The sequence below is a fragment of the Engraulis encrasicolus genome, chromosome 16 (assembly GCF_034702125.1).
Source record: "Engraulis encrasicolus isolate BLACKSEA-1 chromosome 16, IST_EnEncr_1.0, whole genome shotgun sequence".
NCBI lineage: Eukaryota > Metazoa > Chordata > Actinopteri > Clupeiformes > Engraulidae > Engraulis > Engraulis encrasicolus.
Window position 1 is genome coordinate 35,552,588 of NC_085872.1, and position 27,500 is coordinate 35,580,087.

The following is a 27,500-nucleotide window of genomic DNA, read 5'->3' on the forward strand; positions in this document are numbered from 1 at the left end:
GGGTGTGTGTTTGGAACAGGGGGTGTGTGTTTGGAACAGGGTGTGTGTTTGTGCAACTAAAATGAAATGCTCTGAAGTCACTGAACGTCTGGTGTTATTTTTGTCTCGTCTTCTATTTCTCTCTCCTCTTCTTCTTCGTCCTCCTCTTCTTCATCTTCCTCTTCTTTATCTTCATCTCTCTCCTCTTCTTCTTCGTCTTCCTCTTCCTCTCCATCATCTTCTTCCTCTTCCTTTTCTTCCTCTTCCTCCACCTCTCCTTCTTGTTCCTCTTCATCTTCCCCTTCCTCCTTCTCCTCATCATCTTCTTCTTCCTCTTCCTCTGCTTCTCAAGGTTCAACCGAATCCAGAACACGAAGAACACCATGAGGAAGGACGGCATCAGCTCCCTGGTGTACCGCGTGGTCTCCTTCAAGAAGTACCCGCTCTACACCAACATCTCCGTGGAGATCGGCAAAGCCCCACCCAGAATCATCAGAGGCTAGCTGCTCTTCCGGAAGGGCTGTGTGGCTGGCACAGATGGGTCCACTTGCACACATGTTAACACACACAAACACGTTAACACACACAAACACGCATAGACACACATCCATGTGCATACATGCACATAACACAAATACACAGAGAAACAAATACACACACTCACACAAACAGACAGAGAAAAACTTTAGAAAACATCTTCTACAATCTCCCTCGGTCACACCCGAGAGAACACCGGGAGTTCACATCCATTGAAGTGACTCTTGTAAGACATCCAAAATAATGGGAAGCCATGGACCTGGACATCGAGTGGCTTACCTCTCAGGAAATCACCAAGCTTTCCACTTGGGCAGAGGGTCCACATACACTACACACAGATGCGTGCAGAAAATGCTCATGCATACAGACACACACATGAGCACTTGCACGTGTGCGTACACTCCGACACACAAACACCAACACAAACAAACCTACACATCACACACACACACACACACGCACATACACACACACACACACACACACGCGCACACGCACACACATATAAACACTGGAGGGGCATGCTGGAGAAAGAGGCTTTCCATTTAAGCAGTGCTGTAACTCCAAGCGGTTGCGGGGTTGCAGAGACACAGACACACACAGCCGCTGGTCGCTGGTAATCTGTGGAGTGCCACAGGCCACCAGAGGATGCCTTTTGAAGGAGTCCTAGAAGTTACTTTTTTTCATGCACAGTTAAGGACATTCTGCTGATGCTCTGGAGGGGGTGGGGGTGGGGGGTGGGGTGGGTTGGGTTGGAGTGGGGTGGGGCACTGGTGGGGGTGGGGGTGGGGTGGGGTGGGGTGGAGGTTGGTGATTGGGGAGGGTGTGTGGAGGGTGGAGCCTGGGAACTGAATCAGCAGCGGACAGGAGAGCAGACGGCTCCTCTCGTGTAAATCTGTGTGAACATAATGTATATCGCAGAATGAATGTGTCTTGTAACTGCAGTGACTGCAGTGTTCAGCTTTTCTCTCTCTCTCTATTTCTCTCTCGCTCTCTTCACTCTTGCTGTCTCATTCTATATTCAATCTCTCTATCTCTATCTCTCTCTATCTGTGTTTTTCTTTCTCTGTCTCCCTTGCTCTCTCCTTCCCTTTCACATAATATATCTAAAGACATAGACAAGCTTGACAGAAATGGTGCTGGACAGGGAGTTTATGGAACGTAAACAGAGGTGATTTTATTCCCTCTCTCTATCTTTTGATTCCTTCTTTGGTTGTTTCTGTCTTTCATGCTGATTCTTTCCTTTCATGAGGACAAAGCATTTGGTTTAACATGGAATGAAGTGCGTCTCCAAAAGACATTTTGTAAATGGACAGAGGTTGCTTTTTCTGGAAGCCTGAGAGAGTATCTCTGCTGCAGGTGACGGAAGATCTGCTGAAAGGACTACATATACAGGCTGTCCTCTGTCTGCGCCCGTTGTGAATTTCGCAGAAACAGTTCTGTAACGAAAAATAGCATATCTGTGCAACAGAGAAGACATTTTTTTCAAATGGTCTTTCTTTGTAGTGTCTTTCACCACCACCCCTTCCATCTCCTCCCCCCAGAACACCTAATGCTTTCACAGATCTGGATTTCAACTAGAATTCTGTTTGTGTGTCGGGTCGGTTGGATATTGCAATTGGTTTGTTTGTCGTTGATTTGTTTTGTTTTTTATTAATAGGCTATCATTGATTATTTTTTTCAAAAGCTTGTGAAAACCAGAGAGCAAGGCTTTTCAAAATGGGGAGTGTGTAGCAGAGATGAGTAGGCTGTAAGGCATTTGGCCTGATTAGCCCTGGTTAGATTCACATCAGGTCCCCCGAGACCTCCACATCTCCCTCCCTCTCGTTCTACTACTGAGAGTTGCTGCACCTGTTCAGGGGGTCCCCTTGCTCGCCCCCTGCTGGTCATGTGTAAAATGGCTTGTATTTGAGGGCCTCAAAGGCTGAGTGAATGGAGTCAACGATGCTGTCTAAAGTCTTTAGATTTTGCAGTGATCGTCAGCAACATTGTTGAAGTATGAGATAACTATAAAAGGTATATTACTCTATTCCTGTAGTGGGAAGTAGCAATATCTCACAAACACCCTTTATCGTTTTCTGAAGCCTTTCAGTTCTTCTAAACAAGCCTGTTCTTTTGTTAATGTTTTTTTGTGTGTACTGCCTGAAACACCAAACCGATGCCTTCAAATTGTTTGTCATGAGGGCCAAAACAAGACTGAGGGTATTTTTTGATTTTTTTTGTTAAGGTATCTGTTGTGTGATGTGACGTGGATATTTCTTTTGTACTTTCTGACAACTCTCCCACATCAGCATGAAGGAGAACGCGTATCAATGATCTCGATCTTTCTCTCTTTTCTCTTTTCATTGGCCTTTATTTTCTCTCTTTTTGTTCTCTTTTTTATATTCTTGTTTTGCCTTTCTCTTACATATCCTTCTAATCACTTCATCCATCAAGCGCTGTGTGAATACGGCATTGTGTGTTTGCTTGTTTTTTATTATTATTATTTTATTTCTATCATTGTTATTTTTGTTGCCGACCTGGAGTGAAGATTTCAGCTGCTGCGGACAAGAGATTCACTTCAGGGCGATCGCTGGACCCCTTCTCAGCTCCATCTCGGCTGTCCAGCTGCTGCCTGTTTGTTTATTTGAGTGCGTGCTATACTGCTGTGACAGAGAAACAAAGATGTTCTGCTCCCTACACTGGATCATTGCTTTTGTTTCACTCGAGGCCAAAAAAAAGAGTGTAATTCCAGTTCACTAAAGGCCTTAACAATGTTTATTTGCTGAACATTCTTTTATTTTCCTTGTGGGTATGTGGTGGTTTACCATGTCTTTTCAACTATTTGAAAACAAAGTAGAATTGTTGTGTTCTTGGCATATTTATTCTGATGAATTGGCAGATGCCACTGGAAATTAATGTGTTTTTTTCGAACTGGTTATTAGAATATTGCCTGATTAAAAACACATTTTTCTGTATAAAAAAGGACAAAATCAAACAGAAAAAAAGGAATCTAACAGTACTCACTTGTTTGCTCCTCTTGTGAATCTGCCTCTGCTGGTCGTCTGGAATACATTATTACAGTCAATGGTGATCTCAGTATAATGTTGGTTTGCTATTGCTAACAGTTACCATGTGCTGTTGTCATTTCGATGCGTTTGCGCATTTTCTGCAAGTTAGGCGTGTTCGTGAAGGTGGACCTCACATGTGCTTATTAGTTCATGCCACATATCTAAATTTTAGGCATGTCTAAGAAGTCAAGGGTTGTGAAACTGTTCACATATCTAGCAGTTGTCGTACACCCAATGGTCAATGGGATGTTCTCTCCATTGACACAAGTACCAGAGTGATCAACATTGCAAGGGTCCAACTACGTAAATCGCAAGGCTCCTATGATCATACCCCTAAAATAGCCACTATCACACAGTGTCTATTTATTCGGTTTGGGCCTGGGTCTGTTTGGACATATTTGCTCCTCTGTGAAGGAGTGCCATTCAGAGCCTTACCTGGGCATGGGCTGCTTGTCCCTCTGATGCAGTATTTGGTCCTATTACAGGTTGCCATACTGCAGTGAAACCAGTGGAGACACCAACAAATGGCCCTATTTAGAGATTTTAACCCCTTCAACCCCTACCCCAATCCGACCCCCCACCTCTACCACCCTCCCATCACCTTAGGGCCTATACAACATCACATCACCTCTACCCTTGACTGCACACATAGAGGGCTGGAGCGCCAGGGTCTCTGTGTCATCCCACAGCCCAGAGCCCAGTCGTGTCACAAGGGGACGGCATCCCGTCAGCTTTCTGGTTCACTGCTTCCTGCTTTCTATGTAGCCGTCGGTCAGTAGGCCCACGAATAGACACACAGTGTCCCCTACATCATTGTGCTCTATGTATGGCTCTTTCTCCTTTGCCCTGTTTCTGTCTGCCTTCTCATCTCTGTGCCTCTCTGTCTTTCTTTCTCTCTCTCTACTACTACTACTACTGCAATCTCTCACCCTCTCTCTCCTTCCTCTACCCACCCCGCCTCACTGTCTGTCTCTCTCTCTCTTTCTCTGTCATTTTGTGCCTCACTTGTTCTCCAACCTGCCAATGCTGTCGTCTTGTCATCTTTTGCCACGTGTCCTACTCTTATCTTCCCTGCCATTTCTCACTCCCGTCCTTTCTCCCATCTCTTCTTTCTTCTTACTCCTCATGTCTTTTTCTCGATCTGGTGATTGTCACACCTCTATTTGTCCCCATCTCTCTTGCCCAGTCAGTGAACTTCACTTCGCATTTCTGCAAGGTAGTTTTTTTTCCCCTCCTCCTCCACAGTACTCTTTATTTGATTTGTAGGATGGGCAGAAGAACAACGGTAACACACAACACAACAGGGGAATATGACGAGCACTGGAAGCATCTACTGACCGCCTTGGGCTTTGGAGCCTGTGGTGCATTTTTAAAGATTTACTGTACCTATATAGGTTTTTTGTACGTTGAATGTCTAAAAAAATGTTATATCTTATATAGGATGCATAATGTCATATCAAACATACTTTTTATATACAATCAATAAATCTGATGGGCAAAGATGGTTTAATGGGTGTCCTCCGTGTCTGTCCTTTCCTGTCATGGACTTTGTGTCCTTGAGTGACTGCCCACACCACTGGGCATGAGCTAATATATAATATATATACTGTATATATATTTAAAAAATGTACTTCATTGTACAAATGGCAACGTTTCGATCCACCAGTGGGATCTTCCTCAGGCCTGAGGATGTGTGAGGAAGATCCCACTGGTGGATCAAAACGTTGCCGTTTGTATAATGACATAACGTTTGTATTTTCTTGGACCTCATGCCCCGTGTGCGGACCAGTTTATCACAATGTCTACCATTTTTGTCTGGCATCTGGATAATGGTTTTGTGAACGTGCGCACACCAAGCTCCAAAGGCACCTCAGCGACTGCCCACCATTCACCCTGTAGCCAGTGGTCTCTTTCATGGCTGTCAAGGAGGGGCCCAGACAAGGACTGGCCATGGACTTATTGTTTTTCCCTCAGGGTCTAGTGCTGATGATTCCACATGGAAAAAGTGAAGAGTAGTGTGGCTCGAGCCCTTTTTGGGGAAACAAAGTCAGCGTTTCCATGCTCTCCCATGATGGAGCTGGTGTTACAGCCACGAGACTAATTGTGTCTGGTTCAGCAACAACATGATGGAGACCCAAGACTCATATTGGAAAATACGGATGGGGTCAGGGTTAAGTCAGTGCAAAGTAAATAAATAAAAAATCAACTGCAAAGCACAAAGAACTTAAGTTGGGGGGTGGAGGCTGCTGCGTGTGTCTGTGTGTGCATTTATTTTGAACTTTGCTAGGGGTGAGTAAGTCCGTCTGTCATCTCCTAATGGCTTGAGGGACAAAAGAGGTGAATTATACATGCTGCCAAGACAATTATGTCTACGACATTTAACAAAATGTGTGACGGCTTATTGCTGAGAGCCAGGGAGGATGAAAAAAAAGCAAGAGCTCCAATATTTAAACCTGGTGTGCCTATCTTTTTTACTGGGCCGAAATCTCCACCACAACAAAAGAACATGACAGTTTTATTAGTGATGGGGAAATCATGTCCCCAAACTGTCAGGGTTGGCAGGCGGTGCGCGGCTGCCTGTGTAATGAAGCTGAAAGTGTATATATCTCTCTGTCTCTCCGCTCCGAGAGGCTTCTGCTCCTGATTCATTACCAGTATTAGCCCCAGTCGAACCCAGCCGAGTCGCATATACCAGTCACATGCATGCACAGTGGCAAGCCACCTACACAGCACACTGCTGGCCCGATCCATGGGGGGATATACTACAAAGTAGAAGAGGTTGAGTGAGTTCTTCTTTATTGTGCATGTGTGCATGATGAAGTTATATCACCTGCCCACAAGTGAATGCAAGAAAGCAATTTCCTTTCAGTAATACAGACTTACAGCCGATGACAGGATACCACATTCATCCTATTCTTGTGGAGAGTTGGGGAAGATGAAACTCTTTATTACAGAGTGTATTCAGCTCCAGCTGTTGTACAGAAGGCATATGTATTCAAGGCAGACAGCCCCATTTGTTACAGAGGCAGATTGCTGACAACCTAGGCTTTAACTCTGGACCATATTTCTACAGCATCAGTAACATTTTAGCTATACAAGGCTATTTGAAGTATTGAACATCTAAAGTTGTGTTGCCCAGTGTCAGTTGATCACATTCCGAAATGAGATGTGGAGATGGGGGGTTGGGCGGACAAGAAAGGGGTCAGTTGTCAGGTCTGGGGGGGAGATGGATGGGTGGGGGTGGCATATTTGGTTCCTCAGTTGTTGACATTGTATTGGGGAGGGGGCCCTTCATATGACTTTGTCCCGGGCCTGACCAATGCTGTCAGTGGCCCTCTGGCTGAGTTGCACTTTCCCAGTTCACTACCTACTGTACTTCTAGTTTCAGTTACCTGTATAATGCCTCCTTGATGCTGGGCCTACTTAATTTCTACAGTAACTGAACAAAAATCTTTTTTAATTTCACGCTTCTGCTGTGATGCTCAACCTATCACATTAGTAAAACAAGGAATTCATCCTCATTGGCATAACTTCGTGAATCCTATCCTACACTGAAAAACTGATCCAATTAAGCATACTCTGACTCAATTTCTACCCTGGCTAGGGGTAAAATTCTTGCCGTTGCATATTTTAACATACTACACATGAACCATAAAAACAATGGTCTTAAGATTGTCTTCCAGTAACTGACGGCCTTACCACATAGTGGATTTTCTCTAGTACATAGGCCTAAACTTTCCAGCTACCAAATAAACTGACATCATCCATCTTCCTTGACGACAATGTTGAGAAGCTATCCATCACGAAAACACCTCATTCAGCTGAGCTATCACATCACCACAGAGATGCTTTGTATATGCAACTAGAACAGATCAAAACACTGGAACAACATCTTATTCAATCCACTTCTACAACTGCTGTTTTCCCTGACAAGACTACGGCTGCGTGTATGTGTCAGACTTACACAGTGTTCTCATGTCAGCTCTTGCTCCTGGCATTGAAGACAGTGCCAACAACGCAGTCTCATCACAAGTCAGTCAGACTGCAGCCTACAGATGCCTACAGACACAAGGGTGCTTGTTTCACTCAAACCTTTGGCACTTAAGTTGCACCCACATCCAACCAACTACATCTTGCCATGAAATTTACCTGTCAAATTCATCCAGTTATAGTTGAGATAGAAGCTTGCTTTGAAAATATCAGATAGAGTGGATGACAACTTCCTGATCCTTACCACAGGTAAAACTGGGGTCATGATTGTAGGGACACTCTGAGACACTCTGAGAATTACACGTTCAAGCTTAACTGTATCTGCCAGCACATCTACCTTTTACGATACATCCAAAACATGCTCCAGGAACCTGGAGTAACCTGCCATTGGACATGCTGTTCTTTTCGAATAAGGAGTATTGACACCCTCAACCAGGCGACGCAGCCGTTGGTGAGCAAGTCGGGGCCTGGTCACCCCCGCCTGGGTCGCCTGGGTGAGGGTGTATGATGTTAGCCTCGCACGCCATCCTACGTACTTCCGCCAAGACACTTGGTAGTATTATGGGATGGTCAGGACCAGGCTAGTATGATGTTGCCAGACACAAAACACTCGATGAGCCCAGGATACTACAGTAACTGAACAAAAATCCTGATGATGCGTCCCAGTGCATCCATGAGGTGTATCTTGTATAGTTGACAAAATCAGAAAGGTCCCTTGTCAACATTGCCTTAAAGTCTAAAACCAAAGCCTTTCATAAGTGTTTACAATTATACAGTGATTTATAATATGGCATAATCTTTTAACACAAAGCAATTGTGTTATTGACTATGTGTCGTATTGTAACTACTGTATTACTTCAAGATTCACAACAGTGTTTTCTGAACCAAACGTCCTATTGCATTAATAACACTGTTGGTGGATTTAAATAGTGAAATAAAATAGGTGAACTGAACAAACTACATTTAGTAAACAAAATCAAACGCTTAAAACGTTTTTTTCTACAAACACAATTTTATTATGTATCCCTGCCAAGCACATCTTCAAAATGTAGAATTGCTGCTTCAACTGGATACAAGTAGATCATACATACAGTAAAGACATCATTGAAAGGTACTAAATATACGCAAAAAGTTCTAAAATATACAGTTAATGTGCATGTACTGTAATAGTCACAAAGAATGTGCTGTCCATAGCTGGCATAAGCATTCCAAAGCCTACTGCAGTAAGGTACACTCGGTACACAGTAGTAGTACTACATAGAGAAGTAATTTATATTCTAACCTACACCAGTGATTCTCCCAGTCTTACATGGCAGGCCCCTATGACAGTCACTTACTGCAGTACACATTTGCCTGCTAAATCTATTCTATGTTAGTATTGGTCAGAAGTCTGAGCTTACAGTTATTCTACCCCCCACCCCATCCCACCTTATGTTATTTCTCTGCCGTAGCTATGGTACACAAGCAGTGGAAGCTACACTTGTCACCAAATAGGAAAATAATGATATAAAGTTAGTACACTTTAAGAGCAATGCCACTGCATATAAAAATTGGTAGTTTGCTGTTGTTTGGGTTTCTAATTGGGTTTTAGGGGCCTGCCCCTCCTTTGGGGAACCACTGCACTGCATCGTACACATAATTGCCACTTAAGTAGTTCATTGAACACAAGCAATGCACTGCAACTCATCCAGCACAACAAGCAAATGTAGCATACCTCAAAAATATATGCCGAAGTACCCACAAGTAGCCTGGCTCTCACGCAGACCCTTTGTGCATTTCCGCTCAACTTACAACCATCGCGTGAGAACCAGGTTACCCACAAGACCAGCATATGCATTTGAAACTATGTGACAGTATATTTGGTATACATTGAAGTGATTTATGACACCTCAACAATGCTATCTACAGCTTACGTGTAAACGCGTACGTGTGTGTGTGTGTGTGTGTGTGTGTGTGTGTGTGTGTGTGTGTGTGTGTGTGTGTGTGTGTGTGTGTGTGTGTGTGTGTGTGTGTGTGTGTGTGTGTGTGTGTGTGTGCGCGCGCGTGCGCGCGTGTGTGTTGCATTGGTAAAGTATGTTTATACTAATAGCTTCAAACCATATGTGCAATATGTAATGGGTAGTTGCAGTAAGCAGCAGGTCTATGTTAGCCTTATAGCCTTTGGTTCGTTTTTTTCTCTCAACAAGGTTAGTTGAGGAAAACAAATACACAAAGTACAATGCATCAATAGCAATGAGCCCTACTACACCCTCACTTAACCCTACAGACTATGCATAGGGTTCAAATGTTTTCAGCTACACACACATTCATAAGCTCTTTTGACGATGAGCCTCGTTTCAGACGAAGAAGAGGACCTCCATTAATCGCCATGATTAACCAACCAGTTGTTAAACCAGTTATTAACCACTTATCCAGTCCCTTGCCGTCTATGGGGCCTCCCCCGTCGAACAGTTCTTCACGCGGGTGCAGGTGGCCAGGCGGTTGCCCTCCCAGTACCCCGCATCCTGGCCGTCATGGCAACGGCACCTGGTGCAGGAGTCCACCCATACGGGCTCGCCTCCAGGGATCACCTGGGCCCGAGTGGAATCCACATAGCAGTTTGGACCTGGCGGGAATGGGGGGTTGCGGAGAGTTATAAGTACATGGGTTATAGACGTATATTAAAAAGAGCATTCAGAGATGGCAGTCTGGCTGTCTGGTCAGTGATGGTGGTGACTTTTTTCATCATGTGATGCATACTATAGGTATGGGTATGTGTGTATGTGTATGTTTGGCCAAGTGTGTGTGTATGTCTCCATGTGTGTTTCGCTCCCCCTGCACATGACACACACAGGCAGCACACAGACAGACAGACAGACAGACAGACAGACAGACAGACAGACACACACACACACACACACACACACACACACACACACACACACACACACACACACACACACACACACACACACACACACACAGAGGGAGACCAGCAAGCAGACAGACATAATAACCAATTAAGTCACCATAGCAGAATGTTAAGTTGCGGACAAAGAAAAATTGGGTAATGAAACTGAACTGAAACGGAAAATATATTGTGGTCTGTTAATAGACCTTGACTGCCATCACAAAGGGAGAAATGTTGACATTACTGAAACACAAAAAAGCAGAAAAAAAAGAAATCTGTTCCCACCAGGCAACAATAGACCATCACCACACCACAACGCTGCGAACCAGCATGTTGACAGTACATGAGGCATTGCATAACTGGCTATTATAATATTGAATTTGGTGTGTGCAAAAGTCATTTGTACTTTCATTACGGTGCCAGACAAGCACCGATGCTATCACTGAACGCCCCAATGAATTAGGCATGCCTTGGAACAAGAAAAGTCTGACACACTTTTCCTGCATTGTATTTGGGTACATTATTTGTAACGAGCTAAAGGCACACAGACGCCTCTCTCCTCCCCAACACTAATCTGCTCCATAGTGACATTAATGAGCCGCATGAATTTTTCAGCGAGGTCACTCACCATCCTTGCACTCCGGGCAGCACTTCCCCTTCTGGTAGACGGGATTGACGCAGGGCGGGGGAGCGCAGTCGGCCACCAGGCACCGCGCGATGCCGTCGTTCTCGCACGTGCACTGCTCGCACTCGGAAGGCTGTCAATCAATCAATCAATCAATCAATCACACGAGACAGCAAATGGTGAGAGAAACAGCGATGGCCGTGTGTCATAGTGACAGCCCCCCATGCAGCTCTCTCTCTTACACACACACACACACACACACACACACACACACACACACACACACACACACACACACACACACACACACACACACACACACACACACACACACAGTGTAATTACTAATGCTGTCAATTCAGTAATGTTATTCTTACCTTTCCTACATATTTTGTTCCATATCTTACAATAACTATGCATGACTTTGTTTTATGTGTTATACGTGTGTGCACGTTACGCATGTGCATATCTGCCCCAGGACACTTTCATTTCCTTCGAGAACAATAAAGCCTCTCTACTGTCTACTCTACGTCTCCACTAGTATATCTCTATATGAAAACTTCAGATGCAAAACCCTCCAAAATAGAATTTTCACCAAGTACGGAAAAAGTCAATTGAATGTTATTACCAAGCACAGCAAGTCAAGCCCAAATAAAATGAGATGGACTAATTTTTGAGGTTTACTTTATATTAGGCTCTTTAGCATGACACAGCTCAATCGTAAAGCAAAAAGTGGCGGCCGAGTCATGCTGTGTCGAGCTGTAGGTCTACCAGAAAACCGGCAGTGGAAAAGAGCATTATATTTATTAGAAACACAGCCTTATGCACTTTACAGAGTTTTACATCTGAACTCATACTGTACATACTGTGTCTGTCTGTATACAGCTACATGTTTCAGTGCACTCTTCTGTATACAGCTACACACGTCATAAACCTATATTACTATCTTCCTGATGTGACCTTTTGGGGGCCATGTGGGGCCTGCAGTGGGGGTGGGGGGCAGAGGAGCTGATAATGAGGAGCACGGGGAGCCAAAGCCACTCAGGCACAATAACTGTGATCCTTTCCCTGGAGGAGCAGGGCCACACACATTAACCAACACAAAGACCAGGAAATCAATGAGTGCATTATGAATAGCAGACTATTTTTTATTGAATTGTAATAGATTGCTTTTTCTCGAACCTGGTTATGTTCATCATCATCGCCTACTCTGGGTGATGTAAATTTCATTCTTAGTCCAATAGACGGCCACAGTTGGAAGATTTATCATCATTCAGTATATGATATTAAAATGTAATTTCCAGGAGGACATTAATATCATAGCTTAGATGTAACTGATATAGAGGGGCTAATGAAATGTAGGCCCACACCATGCTTTCGTTTTATGATTTTATACTGCCTCCCTGTGGTAGATGTACATCATTAAAATAATAATTTCACAGAAAGCTAAGAGGGCCAACAGGAGAAGCTATAGCTGTAGGAAACATGGCTGAGAAATTGACTAGAACATAATTACTTCATCATCATGATCTTCTAAACATACAGTTAGATATTGCAAAATACGGTTCAATATATTTATAGAGACTAAATATATAGAAGCATAAAACACCCCAACTAATTAAAAATACATAATCTTATGTAAACTGTCCAACCACTCTGGCACACCCTTGTCCTAAGCCTGATGTTACATCCATTAGCCACATGGTGGCATTGTGGGTCTAGGCAAATTTAGAAAACCATCATTTGCCATTTGAAGATTTACACACTGTTCTTTTTCATTTGTCTGTTTTTCTCAGTTACATCTGATCCTGAGAACACATATCTTGCCTAGTGAATATAGAGTGGTCAAGAACATGGCAACGTCAGCTCAAGGGGAAGAGGCCTATTGGGATAGCCTAGTATCTAGCCTATTTCTGAATCTCATTGACATACTTATTTTAGAAAATATCAAGGAACACTACTTTTACCATAGGGCACTATAACAGTAATTTGCGATGGCATTATAACAGATAATGTGTAGCCTGCAGACACATCCTAAATATGCCAGCATGGGGCATGAGATACAGGGTCTTGTAGTGCTGTGTTGTATTTTACTAAGCAAAATGGTGATTAAAATGACCCATTTGTGTGTTACAAAGGTGTGAAATCATACTCAATGTAAACTACTCTACCTGGAATTGTTGACCCAAGTCGTACACCTCACCACGGTACTCGCAGCCGATCCTCTCGCACCTTGGGCAGCAGTCAGTGGGGTAGTGGCTAACATGGATGCAGGCTGAGGGTAGGGACGTGCACTCGGTTCTTGCGCAAGCCGAACCCTCCGCCGTGCATTCGCACTGGGTGCAGTGGTCTGAGTCCAAGAAGTACCATTCCCCCACGTAGTAAACGCTGCCGTTCGCCTCGCATGTATTCTCGTGGCCAGCAACAGAGAAAGCCATGCTGCATTGAATAGGAACCATAAGTGCCAGCCAAGTGCGAATAATTCCCAAAGGGTAGTTCTTAGACCCGATCATGACTGTCGAAGTTATGAGCCGCGTCGATTAGTGGGTAACGTTCAATAATTAGGAAGTCCTGGAAAATGCGATTAAAATCTTACAAATGTGCTCTACATCTTGCGCAGCTGATGTTCCTTGTGACTTCTGCAAAAAGTGTAGGAGGGCCAGGTAGTCCTGCGCTGCGAGTCTGTCGACTCGAGGGCTGCTGTACAGCTCCCAGAGAAACATCTACGCCTCTGATGGGGTTATGTTTCAATTTACACGTGACAGCCAAATACCACCAGAATATTGATGGAAATCTATGCCAAGACCTGACTCCCCCTTTGTTACATTGTTGCATTACTTTGAATGTATTTTAGTGGACAAAAAATGTGTGGACTATTCGGCTACGTAGTGCCTTTATACCTTTTGTTCTTATATTTAACACAATTCACGTAGTATGTTTACAAAAAAAAACTATACATTACTCTCTCATTGCAACCGACAGCATTATTTACATGACTTGGGGGCCTCAAAGAAATGTTTAATCGTCGACCTTGTGATCTCGCGATGGTTTGTGCTTGGATACACGAATGTTTACTATAGTTACAGGAAGCAACGCTTCTGTTCTGTGTGGCAGGTGCTGGTTATTCTGCAAACTTTGGCAAAGGTAAGTGACATGTATCATGATCATACACTTATTTTTCGCTAGACAGTTGGTTTGTTGTAGTTGTGTTATTCATTGAAGTTTTGTGTTGGATAAGAGTGTCGACTTGTTGAAACAATCCTGCTGCCACTGCGATATGACTCGCCCAGTGATGGGGAATGCCTGCGTGCATGCACAACACAAAATGTATTTGAAATTAAACTTTACATTTCAATGCCTGTCTGTCCCCCTTTCAGACGTTTGATCTGCGAAGCAGCTTATGGAATCGTTGATTAGAAGTTATGGGAGAATATCAACAACACCATTCACTATGGAATTTAATCATAGAGTACATCCCGGAGTCAGAACTTGCCGAGATCCGCACTATTATTGGCGAAGCAATTATCGATTGTTACACAGATCTGTACGCAGAGGTAAGGAGCTGGTGTGACATCGACATGAGTAGTGTTTTTACAATAAAGTTGGTCTTCTCACGAGAATGTCCAGCATCCTACATGGATAACATAATCCAACAATATTTGAGCACCACCTCACAAGAGTTACATACACACGCGCGCGCACACACGTAGGGCCTACACACACACACACACACACACACACACACACACACACACACACACGCACACGCACACGCACACACACACACACACACACACACACACACACACACACACACAGATACACAGAGAGAGAGAGAGTGACAGAGAGAAAATTATGGAGAAATAAGGAAAGGCATCTTAGGGAAGCTTTTATTGCAGACTCCATATAACAGTCTCCTAGAGTCCGTATCTGACATGTCCCCTTATAGTAGGCCTATAATATCAATGTCAAAACTCACAGTAAGCTACTAGAACTATAAGTACTGTCTTTCCATCAGACAATGCCACATACTATTTGGGCAAAATCCAGTAGTCCAGGGATGTCAAATTCAGGCCCGGGGGCCAAATTCGGCCCGCGGAGCCATTTTATTCGGCCCGCGAGATCATTTCAAATCTGTATTATAGTTGGCCCACATACACCATCAATGTATAGCATAATATGACTTGAACATGAAATTTACTGTGTCACAGGATGTGTAGACACATTTGAACTAACAAACATGATGGGAAAGAGTGTATGTGAAATTTAACTATGAGTATGAAGTGCATGAAAGCACAATTTTAGTCAATTTTTTAGAATAATTGTGGAGTTCGGCCCGCGACTTAGTTCCAGATTTTGATTTTGGCCCTCAGTCAATTTGAGTTTGACACCTCTGCAGTAGTCTATAGACCTCACCTGTCATATATTAAATGAGCAATTAGAGAGCAGTAAAGACCAAAGAAACTCAAGAGAAAGAACAATCTCTTGGCGGGGAATGCATTGGCCACGGTGTAGTACGGGGGCGTTGCCTGAGGACACGAGTGGATGGAAAATTAACTCCCTTGCGCATGGTCATTGGTCAGTGGGTGCGATGGATGCCATTTTCGTACTCCCTTGCACATGGTCAGTGGGGGCGACACCATGATGGATAATTTGTGGCCAAGTAACGGCAGCTGTTGGTCAGCAGTAATTGCTGGGGGTAATTAAGGACAGCTGACAGACATTCACGCTGTCCTATGACCTGTTGCTAGTGAATAACATTTCCGTACTCCCCTCGCCATCATTTCCTACTACGCTGTTATGACGTGAGTAAGCCCTCTTGTCTCAAGCCTCTTTGGTGAAAACCACCAGTGAGCACATTTCAGAGTACTACAACTTACTTGTAGGCTGCACACGGGCCTTGTGTAACAGTCAGATAAGTTAGCTCGCCAAGTTTACTTTTAAGAAGTCAGAAGAACAGTTAAGGACTAAACTCTGTAGACTGAAAACCTTGGCTCAACTTCTCACTGCCGTGCTCAATTCAAGTAAAACTAAAAGTTCAACTGGGTTGAACGATGTTTGCTGTTGGTAGCTGACTGCCTACCCTCTGAAAATGAAAGTTGTGATGGACAGCAGCCGGGTTGCTTTGCACTCAGTAACCCTCTCCCCCAAGGTCACGGTCTACAGCAGGCTGATTCACAGGAGATATGCTAGCTCCCTTTTATGTTTATCTCAGGATATGAGACCATGCCTGTTTCTTGGACGCTGGCCAGGTGGCAGTGAGCTCTGAAATAGCTAGGCTTTCGAGCCTTTAAGGTGGCCAATCCAAAAGGGGAGTTTTTGCACTACGAGGAAGTTGTGAATTACGGTCTGCTTTTCATTACGTGGCCTAGTAAGAAATGTAATTTCAAATTCTTTGTATGACCAGTGCATGTAAAGAAATTGACAATAAAACCTACTTGACTTGACTTGACTTGACTAGTGGGGATGTGTGAGGTGATGTAGCGCTCGTCAGGGGACAACTCCAAACTCCAGGGAAGAGTTGACATTAGTCAAACAGCTGAACCCTTTGACTTGTAGTATTAGGAATTGTGACTTCATTTCTTCGAATTGGGGACGTGAATTGTGTGTGTGTGTGTGTGTGTGTGTGTGTGTGTGTGTGTGTGTGTGTGTGTGTGTGTGTGTGTGTGTGTGTGTGTGTGTGTGTGTGTGTGTGTGCTTTTGAAAATAAACTTAAAATGGGAACTGGCATCATACCAGGCCATATATTGAGCCTAATGAATACACAGTTACATAATAATAATTGCATTATTCTGAAATGCCATAACAACAGTGCGTATCTGCCTCGTCTTCAAGCATACAGTCATTGTTGCATGAGGTAGTGGCCTGGTTTTCCACATGCATGCCTCCCCTCAGCAGTTCCCCTGACCGACTGTCTGGGCACACATTTCCACACGAGGACTTAAAAAAACGGCAATTGAGTAACTCGTAACTACCCAGCAACAGCCGCTCACATCATAAACACCCTGGCCCCGAGTGGCCTTGACCGGGTTAGCCGAAACAGACGACCACAGGTCAACCAGGCAGGGGCAGCCCTCCCCGCCCAGGCCATGGAAGGGGAGAGAGAGGGGAGAGAGGGTAATGACAAGGGGGGGGCAAGAGGGAGGAGGAGAAGGATGGAGATGGGGTGGCAAGGCTGCAGAGGTGGGGAAGGGTACCCAAGGAGCCAACACAACTCAGCCTTACTGAGCTCAGCTTTCCACTCCTCTGGGCAGCTGCCAGCTTTTTGAAGTGTGCTTTCGGGCCTCTGTCTGGCATTGTTTAGAGGGTTGAAAGGCGAGACTGACAGCAGGTACCCAGAGTGTTAATGGGGAGCCGGCCAGGTGTGTAGGGGCTCCAGAGAGCCTAGCTGTCAACTGTATTTATTTCTTTTGAGGGGGATTTTTTTATAGATTTCTTCTTTTTTTGTGATATTTCCAGCTTAGCAAAAGTGCTGCCTTGAAATGGTCTGAGTAAGAGGTCAAACCCTGCAGAAGAGGGAGGTGGGGGGAAGCAGAGCAGCGTCTTAAAGACCCATATGGTGGGGAGAAGTGAGTCAGACAGGATTCATTAAAACCCTGGAAACAACTAACCCCAAGTCTTTCCCAATCTAAAGCTAAATCCAGCATCGACTTTTCAGTGCATTGTTGCAAGCAAAAGTAAAAAAAAAAAAAAAAACACTGCTCATGAGTTTGTTATTATGAGTTCGGAGTTGAAATGTTTTTTTTTTTTTAGGTGCAGATGTGGGGCCGTATTTGGAGGGACTCCCTCAGCGCCCAGCAGGGCGGGCGGCCCAGGACCACGGCGTCACCTCTAGCTGACCCACCGGCCATCAAAGCCCTTCTCAAGGCAGAAATACAGCTGCTGCTGCAGTCAGTGAGAGATCGCGCGGCCAAGGAGGGCAGGTAAGGAGAGACAGACCCCCTCTCTCCCCCCCCCCCCCCCCCCCCCTCCCCACTGTGTGCTTGCTTGCTTTTAATCTCCAATCTCGAATCTTTGACTTTTTTCGTCTGAGGCGCGGGCGGCACTTGGAGTTTGTTTCCGTTTCAGTGGGAACCCTGGCGCTGTGCTTATCAGGGCTCGCGCAGTGCCAACAGTCTCTGGGAGTTGATGGGCACCCCTACATGTCCTTGAAATCTTTTTTGCGAACTCAGCCAACATTTTAAAAGTTGAAAAAAGTGATGGTTTGCTCTGATAAATTGTTTACGGTGCAGCCTACTGTATATGCAGTAATATAATGCAGACATAGGCTGAGGCTGAGTGAATGCATTAGAGGTTAAGTTGAATATTCCATTATACACCAGCATGAAAGGAAGTTATAAATTGTGTGAGTGACTTTGCTGAAAATCCAAAAGGATACATCCCAATTTTTTTCTGTTACATTAAAGTTAGTTACTCCGTTACGGCTGTGTAATGTTACTTCTCAATCGCATTGTGGCACTGTGTGGCTATAGGGGAATATGTGGTCATTCTCCTTGTGGGGTCCTCGCAGCCACCCCTCACGCCCTCTGACGTTGTTTTGTCACAGGTGACAAATGGCTTAACCTCACAGAGACCTTTGCTTCTTGTAGGGACCCTGCTCCAAGGGTCGAAAGGTCAAGGCCTGTATATTTCAAGTTTTACTGATGTAGCAAAAGTTGTTAAGTTACGTAGAAAAATACTGCAGAGGGATGGATTGAGACCAACCACCACCACCAGCCCCTCTGAAAGTGTAGCCCCTTAATGCATGCCGTACCACCAGTGGCATGTTGTAATGGTTATTTAACTATCATAGTACTACAATACTATAAAATAAAACATGACCTGTACTAATGCACTACAACTTGGTCATTGCCATTCTGGTAACAGGCAACAGGCAAACACTGAGCAAAGAGCTCTTCCTCCTTGTCATCTTCTTGGATGTGTCTCTTCTCCCTTGAATCAGGCTGGAGGCTAGCATTGTTGTATAATGATGATTGCTGCATGCAGAATGATGCAACAGGAGGACTAAACATTTGCAGACAGAATAGAACATCAAATGAACTGAGACAGAACATCAGTCTTTAAGCTGTTGTGCCTTTGTAGTGAACCAAAACGACATGGCATTGAAACCACTTGTTCACTGAAGTCCCCTTTGAAGTGCTACAATGATCTGCCACAATGGCAGTAATCCTCTTTTTTTCGGTGGCACAGTCTTTGCCAAACCAAGGACTGGCATTTTCGTATTTCACCCTGCCACCTCCATTATGGGAGAGGGATGGGGCACTGCCGAACACTTGCTGACTTCACTGGTTTTTGGTGACCCCCTGTTCCCCAAAACAATGCGTCCGGATGGCCGTCGGGAAAGTGGCCGTTTACCGGTTCCAGCAAGACAGAAGGGGCTTACCATCACTCAGCAACTCATGCGACGTTGGAAAGAATGCCGTCTTCACCTTTAACTCTCCCCTCCCCGTAGAAAGACTGACAATGCCATTAATTGGTCATATTATCTGCTGAAAGAGCACTTTGTTTAGCAAACTAGTTGGTTACGGCAATTTGCTTGTTTGTGCTATTCATTATGCTCCAAAATGACTTTGTAATGTCAGAATCTACTACGGTATTTATCACACAGGCACGTTTGTTCTCATCCTTGTACTATAAATTGGTTGGAATTCATTAGTGCGGTTTCCTGGCAACAGGTGGGGGGCACATGACTATTCTGTGTTTTGGCGCTGTGTGTACCCTCCCCAGGCTCTGCGACGTGTCGTTGCTTTGCAATCATGCCTCTCCCTTTGATCGGTTCATTAGCGTTCTTAGTGTAATCGTCTGATCGGCTTTGCTGGGACAAAGTCGGGATAATATTTCCGGTAATATTGCACCATTGGCTGACTTTTAGCTTTGACCGTGGCAAGAAGCGGTTGACCTGAAGTGGCTGTGAGCTCCAGACCTGGCCAGTGGTTGGTGGGCCTGTGAAAGACAGGCATTTTACCAGGGGCTGGTTGGCAGTGTAGTTTCGTCTTGTTCTTTTTTGCTTTTACTTTTGTTTTGTCTTTCTTGTGTGTTTTTTTTTTTTCATCACTTTTCTCCGCTCTTGTGTGGTCCGCCCCTTCACCATTGTCTCTGTGATTTGTTTTGTCCAACTGCAGTTCAGCTGCACCTGTCCCATTATGTAGGCAGGGGGTGTTTCTGAATGCTCCTTTTGAAAGGGCTCCGCGCTGAAACTGGGAGCGAGGGGGGGCGAATGGCTGCGGCCCTTAAAGGCGTCCCCCAAAAGGGCTCCCCTAAATCCTTGGCGGAAGCTAGCATAACAATCAGGAGCAGGAACTGGAAACCTCAAAGACCGTGTGTGCAGCGTATTTCACATGTGGTGCAATTTATCAGTCCCAGAATAGAAGCAGGATCTCAAAAGGTTTCCCCTGCTTTTTTTAAAATGGGAAAGCATGTTGTGTTTTCTCATGCGTCCTTCCTTTTTGTTTAATCATCTGTTCTCTCTCTCTCTCTCTCTCTCTCTCTCTCTCTCTCTCTCTCTCTCTCTCTCTCTCTCTCTCTCTCTCTCTCTCTCTCTCTCTCTCTCTCTCTTTTGTTTTTGGTCATTTTTGATGTTTGGGATGTTTCTATGCCATCTTTGTTGAGGCGATTAGATCTCTGCTTCTTGCTGTGAGCACCTCTAAGCCGCTTACTGATCTGCACTAGCGCCCACAATGTGGCTTCTGTTTCTATCATTATTCAAATCCAACGCCACCATTACTACCCCTCCCTGGGCGGCCTTTCTCTTCTCACTCTCTGACACGCACACACACACACACACACGCACGCACACACGCACACACACACACACACACACACACACACACACACACAAAGAATGTCGCCTACGCACGCACGTAGTGCACACATACAGTACACACACACACACACACACACACACACACACACACACACACACACACACACACACACACACACACACACACACACACACACACACACACACACACACACACACACACAGTACTACTCCCTTCGTAACAGTGAAATATGAGTCATTCCTTTTCCTTCATCTCATGAACTCAGTGCCAGGTAGGTTTGGGCTGCTCTGAATATGCGAACAGAACACATCCACAGTGCTCAGGTGTCCCAAAGTCCCATATCCCAGAGCCCTGTCCAGACGTCATGCCTGAAGTCATATTGTGGTCATCTGCAAACAGTAGGTATATTCGATTTGCTGCGTCGTCTGCAGGCGCATGCAGACAGCAATGCATTCTGGATGAAAATGTTACATGATGGTTAGAAATCTCGTCCGACAAATTTGAGTCATGTTGCAACGACGACGGGACATGCCACATGATGTCAAACTATATCATGGGATCAATGCGACTGCAGACGGACCTTGCAACTCCTGCAGTTGCTAAATCCCCAATGATGCTCGTCTGCATACTGCCTCCGCGGGAACGCACCTCTCAACTGGTTGGCCAAGAGTTCACACACGTGTGTGTAGGCGCGTTTGCACTGCGCCCCACTTCAGCTCCTCCACCCCACCCCACCTCACTTGTGGTGTGATAGTAGATCAAACCGGTGCGAGCTCATCATCTCAAGCAAATGTGTGGTCGACTTTAAATGCGCTCTGTTTAATACCAACCACATCATGACAACGAAGTCTTGCTTCATCAACGTCGATCGACGACGCAGCAAATCGAATAAGCCGATTGCTCTGTAAGATAAATGCTTGTGAGATAGTCTGGTGTTTACCAGGTAACCAACTGTATGCTGATTAAAAACAATATGAGAAAAAGGTTCCTTCAGGCTCCATATTACATAAAAAATACATTTTGCAGAATTTTTATCCAAAGAGACTTGCAACAGAAGACACACAGTCATCAACAACATACAAGGTATGAAAACAGAGTACACATGCTGGCATAGGTTATTACAGGTGAGTAGGGATAGTTTGCTGTGAGGGGAAAGTGTCTTGGAAGAGAAGAATCTGCACAACAGTAGAATGTTGATTAGAAGTGATTAGAGTAGCCTAGTCATCATATGCTCCATATTTCACACTTTTGAAGGAGCTAGGTAAAGGGCAACTAATATGCGTACAGTACACAGAATGTTTTTTGTGTTAATTCAAAAGTTAGAGAGTAATTTGGGACTCTACGAGTCGAATTAACACTGCATTTTTACTGTGTTTTGAGGAGGCCAAGCATATCAGATGAAACACTGTTTGTATTTACACATCATTGGGCCTGCATTGGTGGAATGAATATAAACCATGTTTGTCACATTAATGTCTTTCCCATCATGCCAGTAAAAGTTAGTTGCTTGCAGATGTGTTATGAAAGTCAGAATACACCAGCTTGCGTGCAAACACATGTACACACACACACACACACACACACACGCACACACACACACACACACACACACACACACACACACACACAAGGCAAGGCAAGGCAAGGCAAGGCAAGTTTATTTATATAGCGCATTTCATACACAGGTGCAACTCAATGTGCTTCACAAAGTTAACAAATGTAAATGAAAGGAAACAGGGAAGAAAGAAGGAAATGAATTAGAGTCAAAAAGCATTTAAAAACATTAAGATAAAACATAAGGTAAAAATAATAATAAAATAAAATAAAATGAAACAAATTAAATAAAAAATAAAAATAATAAGAATAAGTAATTTAAGCTAGGGGAAAGCATCTGAGAACAGCTTTGTCTTGAGTCTAGATTTAAAGCTATCAATAGTGGGTGCACACACACACACACACACACACACACACACACACACACACACACACACACACACACACACACACACACACACACACACACACACACACACACACACACACACTTTTCATTTTCATCTTTTGAAGAGGAAAAAAACACCAAGATTTTTACTCTCGTATAAACCTATAATGAAATTTAAGAAAAGACAACTTGAATCTTGAATCTTGAATAATGATATTCTGTATTACAAACAAGGTCCACTTTGCTAAATCATTATGCATTTTTCAACCAAGTGAAAAATGGCATGCATAAAATGGTATGCATGAAAATAATTGGTATTTACATCCTATTTCAGTTTGGTTCCATCATCTGTTATGTGTAAGTGCACAGTAGTAACTCCTAGCTATTGTGCCATAACCTTGATTGAGAATTTCTGTATTGGAGGAAAATCTTATCAATATTAAATGTACCTTATTCTGCCTGCCTGCCTGCCTCGAGACAAATTCTTTGAAAAACACACACACACTTGCGGTCTGCCACAGCTGGAGAGTGTAAGGGCTCGTTTCACGGCTGGAGAAGTTGGCATGTGATAAAATGCAGTAGAGGTGCAGGTGGAGGTGGAGGTGTGTTGAGGTGGTGGTGTGTTGAGGAGGTGGTGTGTTGAGGAGGTGTATTGAGGAGGTGTGTTGAGGTGGTGGGTTGAGGTGGAGGTGGTGTGTAGAAGTGGAGGTCAAGTCAAGTCAAGTAGGTTTTATGGAGGTGTGTTGAGTTGGTGGTGTGTTGAGGTGGTGGTGTGTTGCCGTGGTGTATTGAAGAGGAGGTGTGTTGAGCTGGTGGTGTGTCAAAGAGGTGGTTTGTAGCCGTGGTGGTGTGTTGAGATGGTGGTGAGTTGCCTTGGTGTGTTGAGATGGTGTGTTGAGGAGGTGGTGTATTGAGGAGGTGTGTTGAGGTGGTGTGTTGAGGAGGTGGTGTGTTGAGGAGGTGGTGTGTTGACGTTGTGTGTTGACGTTGTGGTGTGTTGACGTCGTGGTGTGTTGAGGTGGTGGTATGTTGACGTCGTGGTGTGTTGAGATGATGTGTTGAGCTGGAGGTAGTGTGTTGAGGTGGTGGTGTATTGACGTTGTGGTGTGTTGATGTCGTGGTGTGTTGAGGAGGTGTGTTGAGGAGGTGGTGTGTTGAGGTGGTGGTGTGTTGAGGAGGTGTGTTGAGGAGGCGGTGTGTTGAGGTGGAGGTGTGTTGAAGTGGTGTGTTGAGGAGGTGGTGTGTTGAAGTGGTGTGTTGAGGAGGTGGTGTGTTGAGGTGGAGGTGACGTGTAGAAGTTCAGGTGGAGGTGGAGGTGTGTTGAGTTGGTGGTGTGTTGAGGAGGTGTGTTGAGGAGGTGTGTTGGGGAGGCGGTGTGTTGAGGAGGTGTGTTGAGTGGGTGGTGTGTTGAGGTGGTGGTGTGTTAAGGTTGTGTGTTAAGATGGTGCGTTGTTGAGGTGGGGTGTTGAGTTAGTGGTGTGTTGAGTGGGTGGTGTGTTGAGGTGGTGGTGTGTTGAGGTGGGGTGTTGAGTGGGTGGTGTGTTGAGGTGGTGGTGTGTTGAGGTTGTGTGTTAAGATGGTGCGTTGTTGAGGTGGGGTGTTGAGTTAGTGGTGTGTTGAGGTTGTGTGTTGAGGAGGCGGTGCTGGATTGACGACGTGGTGTGTTGAGGTGGAGGTGTATTGATGTTGTGATGTGTTGAGGAGGTGGTGTGTTGAGGTGGAGGTGTGTTGAGGAGGTGTGTTGAGGAGGCGGTGTGTTGAGGTGGAGGTGTGTTGAGGAGGCGGTGTGTTGAGGAGGTGTGTTGAGGCGGTGTGTTGAGGTGGAGGTGTGTTGAGGAGGCGGTGTGTTGAGGAGGTGTGTTGAGGCGGTGTGTTGAGGAGGTGTGTTGAGGTGGTGGTGTGTTGAGGCGGTGTGTTGAGGTGGAGGTGTGTTGAGGTGGAGGTGTGTTGAGGAGGCGGTGTGTTGAGGAGGTGTGTTGAGGAGGCGGTGTGTTGAGGTGGAGGTGTGTTGAGGTGGAGGTGTGTTAAGGTTGTGTGTTAAGATGGTGCGTTGTTGAGGTGGGGTGTTGAGTTAGTGGTGTGTTGAGGTTGTGTGTTGAGGAGGCGGTGCTGGATTGACGACGTGGTGTGTTGAGGTGGAGGTGTGTTGAGGAGGAGGTGTGTTGAGGTGGAGGTGTGTTGCCGGGGTGTGTTGAGGCTGTGTGTTAAGTGTGTGTTGAGGTGGTGGTGTGTTGAGGAGGTGTTTTGAGGAGGTGTGTTGAGGAGGCGGTGTGTTGAGGTGGAGGTGTGTTGAGGTGGAGGTGTGTTGAGGAGGAGGTGTGTTGAGGTGGAGGTGTGTTGAGGAGGAGGTGTGATGATGTTGAGGTGGAGGTGGTGTAGTTCATGCTCTCTGCTGCTCCACTGCAACTGCAGCCCTGTGCTGCTCTGCTCTGCTCCATGCCACTACACTGTACTGCACTGATCTATGCCCCCTGTCTGCTCAGTAGGGCCCTGTCCTGTTCCGTCCTGTCCTGTCCTGTCCTGTCCTGTCCTGTCCTGTCCTGTCCTGTCCTGTCCTGTCCTGTCCATCTGACAAGTCCTTTCCACTGCAGTCGGCAACCAGGAGTCTTCAGGCCTGAACCTGCTCCGCAATTACAGCGCACAGTGCACACTCCCACGCTTTGTTTCTCCCATCTCTGTCTGTGTGTGTGTGTGTGTGTGTGTGTGTGTGTGTGTGTGTGTCTGTCTGTGTGTGTCTGTCTGTGTGTGTGTGTGTGTGTGTGTGTGTGTGTGTGTGTGTGTGTGTGTGTGCGAGTGTGTGTGTGTGTGCTAGTGTGCGCGTGTGCGTGTGTGCTAGTGTGCTCGCTGTTACCCAGAGATTTCACTTTAGTCGTCTCACATTTTTTTGTTTATATTTTATGCATTTGTAAAAGTACTCTTTATCCTCAGTTGCCTTTGGCATTACAAGTTGTGTGTGTTCATTAAGCCTTGTGCCAGACAGAAGGCGGGGCGATAGTTTTGCAAGAGGAGAACTGAAGGCGTTGTTTGTTGGGCGTTGAGTGTCCATATGTACTGCTGGCACTGGCGTTCAGTATGGCGCACAAAGTGATCCTTTATCCCTGGAAACGAGCGCTGTCGACGCTGCATTATGTTATTCACTCCCTCAGCCAGACACAGTCATTTTCATCTCACTGTGTCTCTATGATGTATCACAGATGAATAGCAGCAATGTGGGGGGCTTCATCAAAGACCTTGAGCATCCAGATGTTCATTATTAAAAGATGATTGTGAATTAGAAAATCCTGTGAAATATTGCAAAATACTGGAGATAGAAAAATGCATTACTAACATTACAGAGTATTGTTATGGCAAATGCATTTGGAATCTTGCTTGATTAAATTCCTGTTTCCACTCACATGGAATGTGTGGACTATAATTCACTGCAGTGTCACATACATTGTACTGTCTTTAGAGTGCAGAACATTAACTGCTCAGTCCATTATATTGCATTCAGGGCTCTACATCCACACTGGCCAAGCGGCTAAATGCTGGTGAAAATTCAGTTTAGCTGCTAGAAAAAAAAGCTCTCTAGCCACTTTGCCCAAAAGTGAGTGTATGTTTGGTGGATAATATTTAACATTTACTAGGCAAATTGGCTCTGATTGCATCGTATAGATATTGTGCAATCTTGCACTGTATTGTATGTACAGGACATTGTATCTGTGTGTATTACAGGGATGGAGATGCTGCGCTGTCCCGATTCAGTCCTAGCGTGGTCCACTATGCGCTAGGCAGCAGCTCCAGCAGTCCCAGAGGCTCTGTGGAAAACCGGGACACACCTAGCAGATCGCGGTCCAGGCAGAGCCAAGATGGAAGCAGGTCAGCTTGGCTCTTCTCACCTCGTAATGTGCACCGTTCCAGCAGTGGAGTGCATTTTACTGTTCACGAAAACGTTTTACGACCATACTTACGACATAATAAAAGAGAATTAGTCATTGCCATTTTGGCAATGGCAATTCGGGTAACAACAAATGTATAACAAGCGACCATGTCTTAATGCTAGTGTGGAAAAGATTTGCAACAGAGGTATCAGCTACAGCTGCCAAAAGTTAATAAAAAACCCTTCTCTGAGCAGCCGATGTACCTGTCTATCAGGTGCTCCTCACAATCAACTGATATTACAGAAAATTTGTTGCAGAAATTTGTTTTCTGAGTCTGACATTATCACTGTTGAATTGCTGACTGCTGTTAACCCATTGATGCTGGATGTTGCGTTGCGCAACATTGCCCCTGTCGCCTGGAGCTGCATTACACAACATTCAGGCTCATAAGATTTGAGACGACTTTATTAAAAATCTTTGATTGTTTGAGATGAATGAACACATTCTAATGAAAGATGAGCGTCTTAGCGTTTAAATGCAACTTATTTCATGTTTTTATGTGCTTCAGAGGCTGAGATATTTAGGTTTTTATAGGCTGAGGGCAGCTTTTCTTGAAAAGGGCTCAGGCATTCAGCACCCTTTTTTGCAAGTGCCTTAGGCGTCAATGGGTTAAACAGCCAGTTTACTGCAGTACTGTCATGTGTTTTGTGTCTCAGGTCCAGCTCTCGGGTATCATCCGCATCTAGCCTTGAAGACGAGATCGAGGCCATGAAGACAAAGCTGAGCGTCTGTCATGTGGAGGAGGTCGTCTCCCACCTACGGTATGTGTTTGACTTTCAGTT

The 27,500-nt window shown here is 45.0% G+C and overlaps 3 protein-coding genes across 3 annotated transcripts in view; 2 read left to right on the forward strand and 1 right to left on the reverse strand.

Moving 5' to 3' along the window:
• Positions 1-980, forward strand: part of b4galt2 (UDP-Gal:betaGlcNAc beta 1,4- galactosyltransferase, polypeptide 2) — a 111,353-nt gene extending 110,373 nt beyond the window's left edge. The window contains exon 6 of the mRNA XM_063219502.1: positions 332-980. Coding sequence (XP_063075572.1) covers positions 332-482 — 151 coding nt within the window. The 3' untranslated portion in view covers positions 483-980. The remainder of the gene's footprint in view (positions 1-331) is intronic.
• Positions 981-8,900: 7,920 nt separating this feature from the next.
• On the reverse strand, positions 8,901-13,792 carry zgc:113531 (uncharacterized protein LOC541359 homolog). Its single transcript, XM_063220447.1, has 3 exons — positions 13,243-13,792; positions 11,075-11,204; positions 8,901-10,161 (listed from the first exon to the last, which is right to left on the reverse strand). Exons 1-3 carry the CDS (start codon positions 13,582-13,584, stop codon positions 9,983-9,985), a joined length of 651 nt encoding a protein of 216 aa, XP_063076517.1. The 5' UTR covers positions 13,585-13,792; the 3' UTR covers positions 8,901-9,982.
• A 333-nt stretch (positions 13,793-14,125) lies between these two features.
• Positions 14,126-27,500, forward strand: part of ccdc24 (coiled-coil domain containing 24) — a 24,902-nt gene continuing 11,527 nt past the window's right edge. Inside the window, exons 1-5 of the mRNA XM_063220448.1 lie at positions 14,126-14,215; positions 14,449-14,625; positions 17,825-17,994; positions 26,513-26,656; positions 27,375-27,479. Coding sequence (XP_063076518.1) covers positions 14,494-14,625; positions 17,825-17,994; positions 26,513-26,656; positions 27,375-27,479 — 551 coding nt within the window. The 5' untranslated portion in view covers positions 14,126-14,215; positions 14,449-14,493. The remainder of the gene's footprint in view (positions 14,216-14,448; positions 14,626-17,824; positions 17,995-26,512; positions 26,657-27,374; positions 27,480-27,500) is intronic.

Bases quoted from the DNA above. Each gene is read 5' to 3' on its own strand.
- zgc:113531 (XM_063220447.1), bottom strand. From the start codon at position 13,584: ATGATCGGGTCTAAGAACTACCCTTTGGGAATTATTCGCACTTGGCTG. The intron at 11,205-13,242 runs GTAGAGTAGTTT...ATTGATTGACAG, and splicing joins ACTTGGGTCAACAATTCCAG to CCTTCCGAGTGCGAGCAGTG. The intron at 10,162-11,074 runs GTGAGTGACCTC...CATTCCCGCCAG, and splicing joins CTGCCCGGAGTGCAAGGATG to GTCCAAACTGCTATGTGGAT.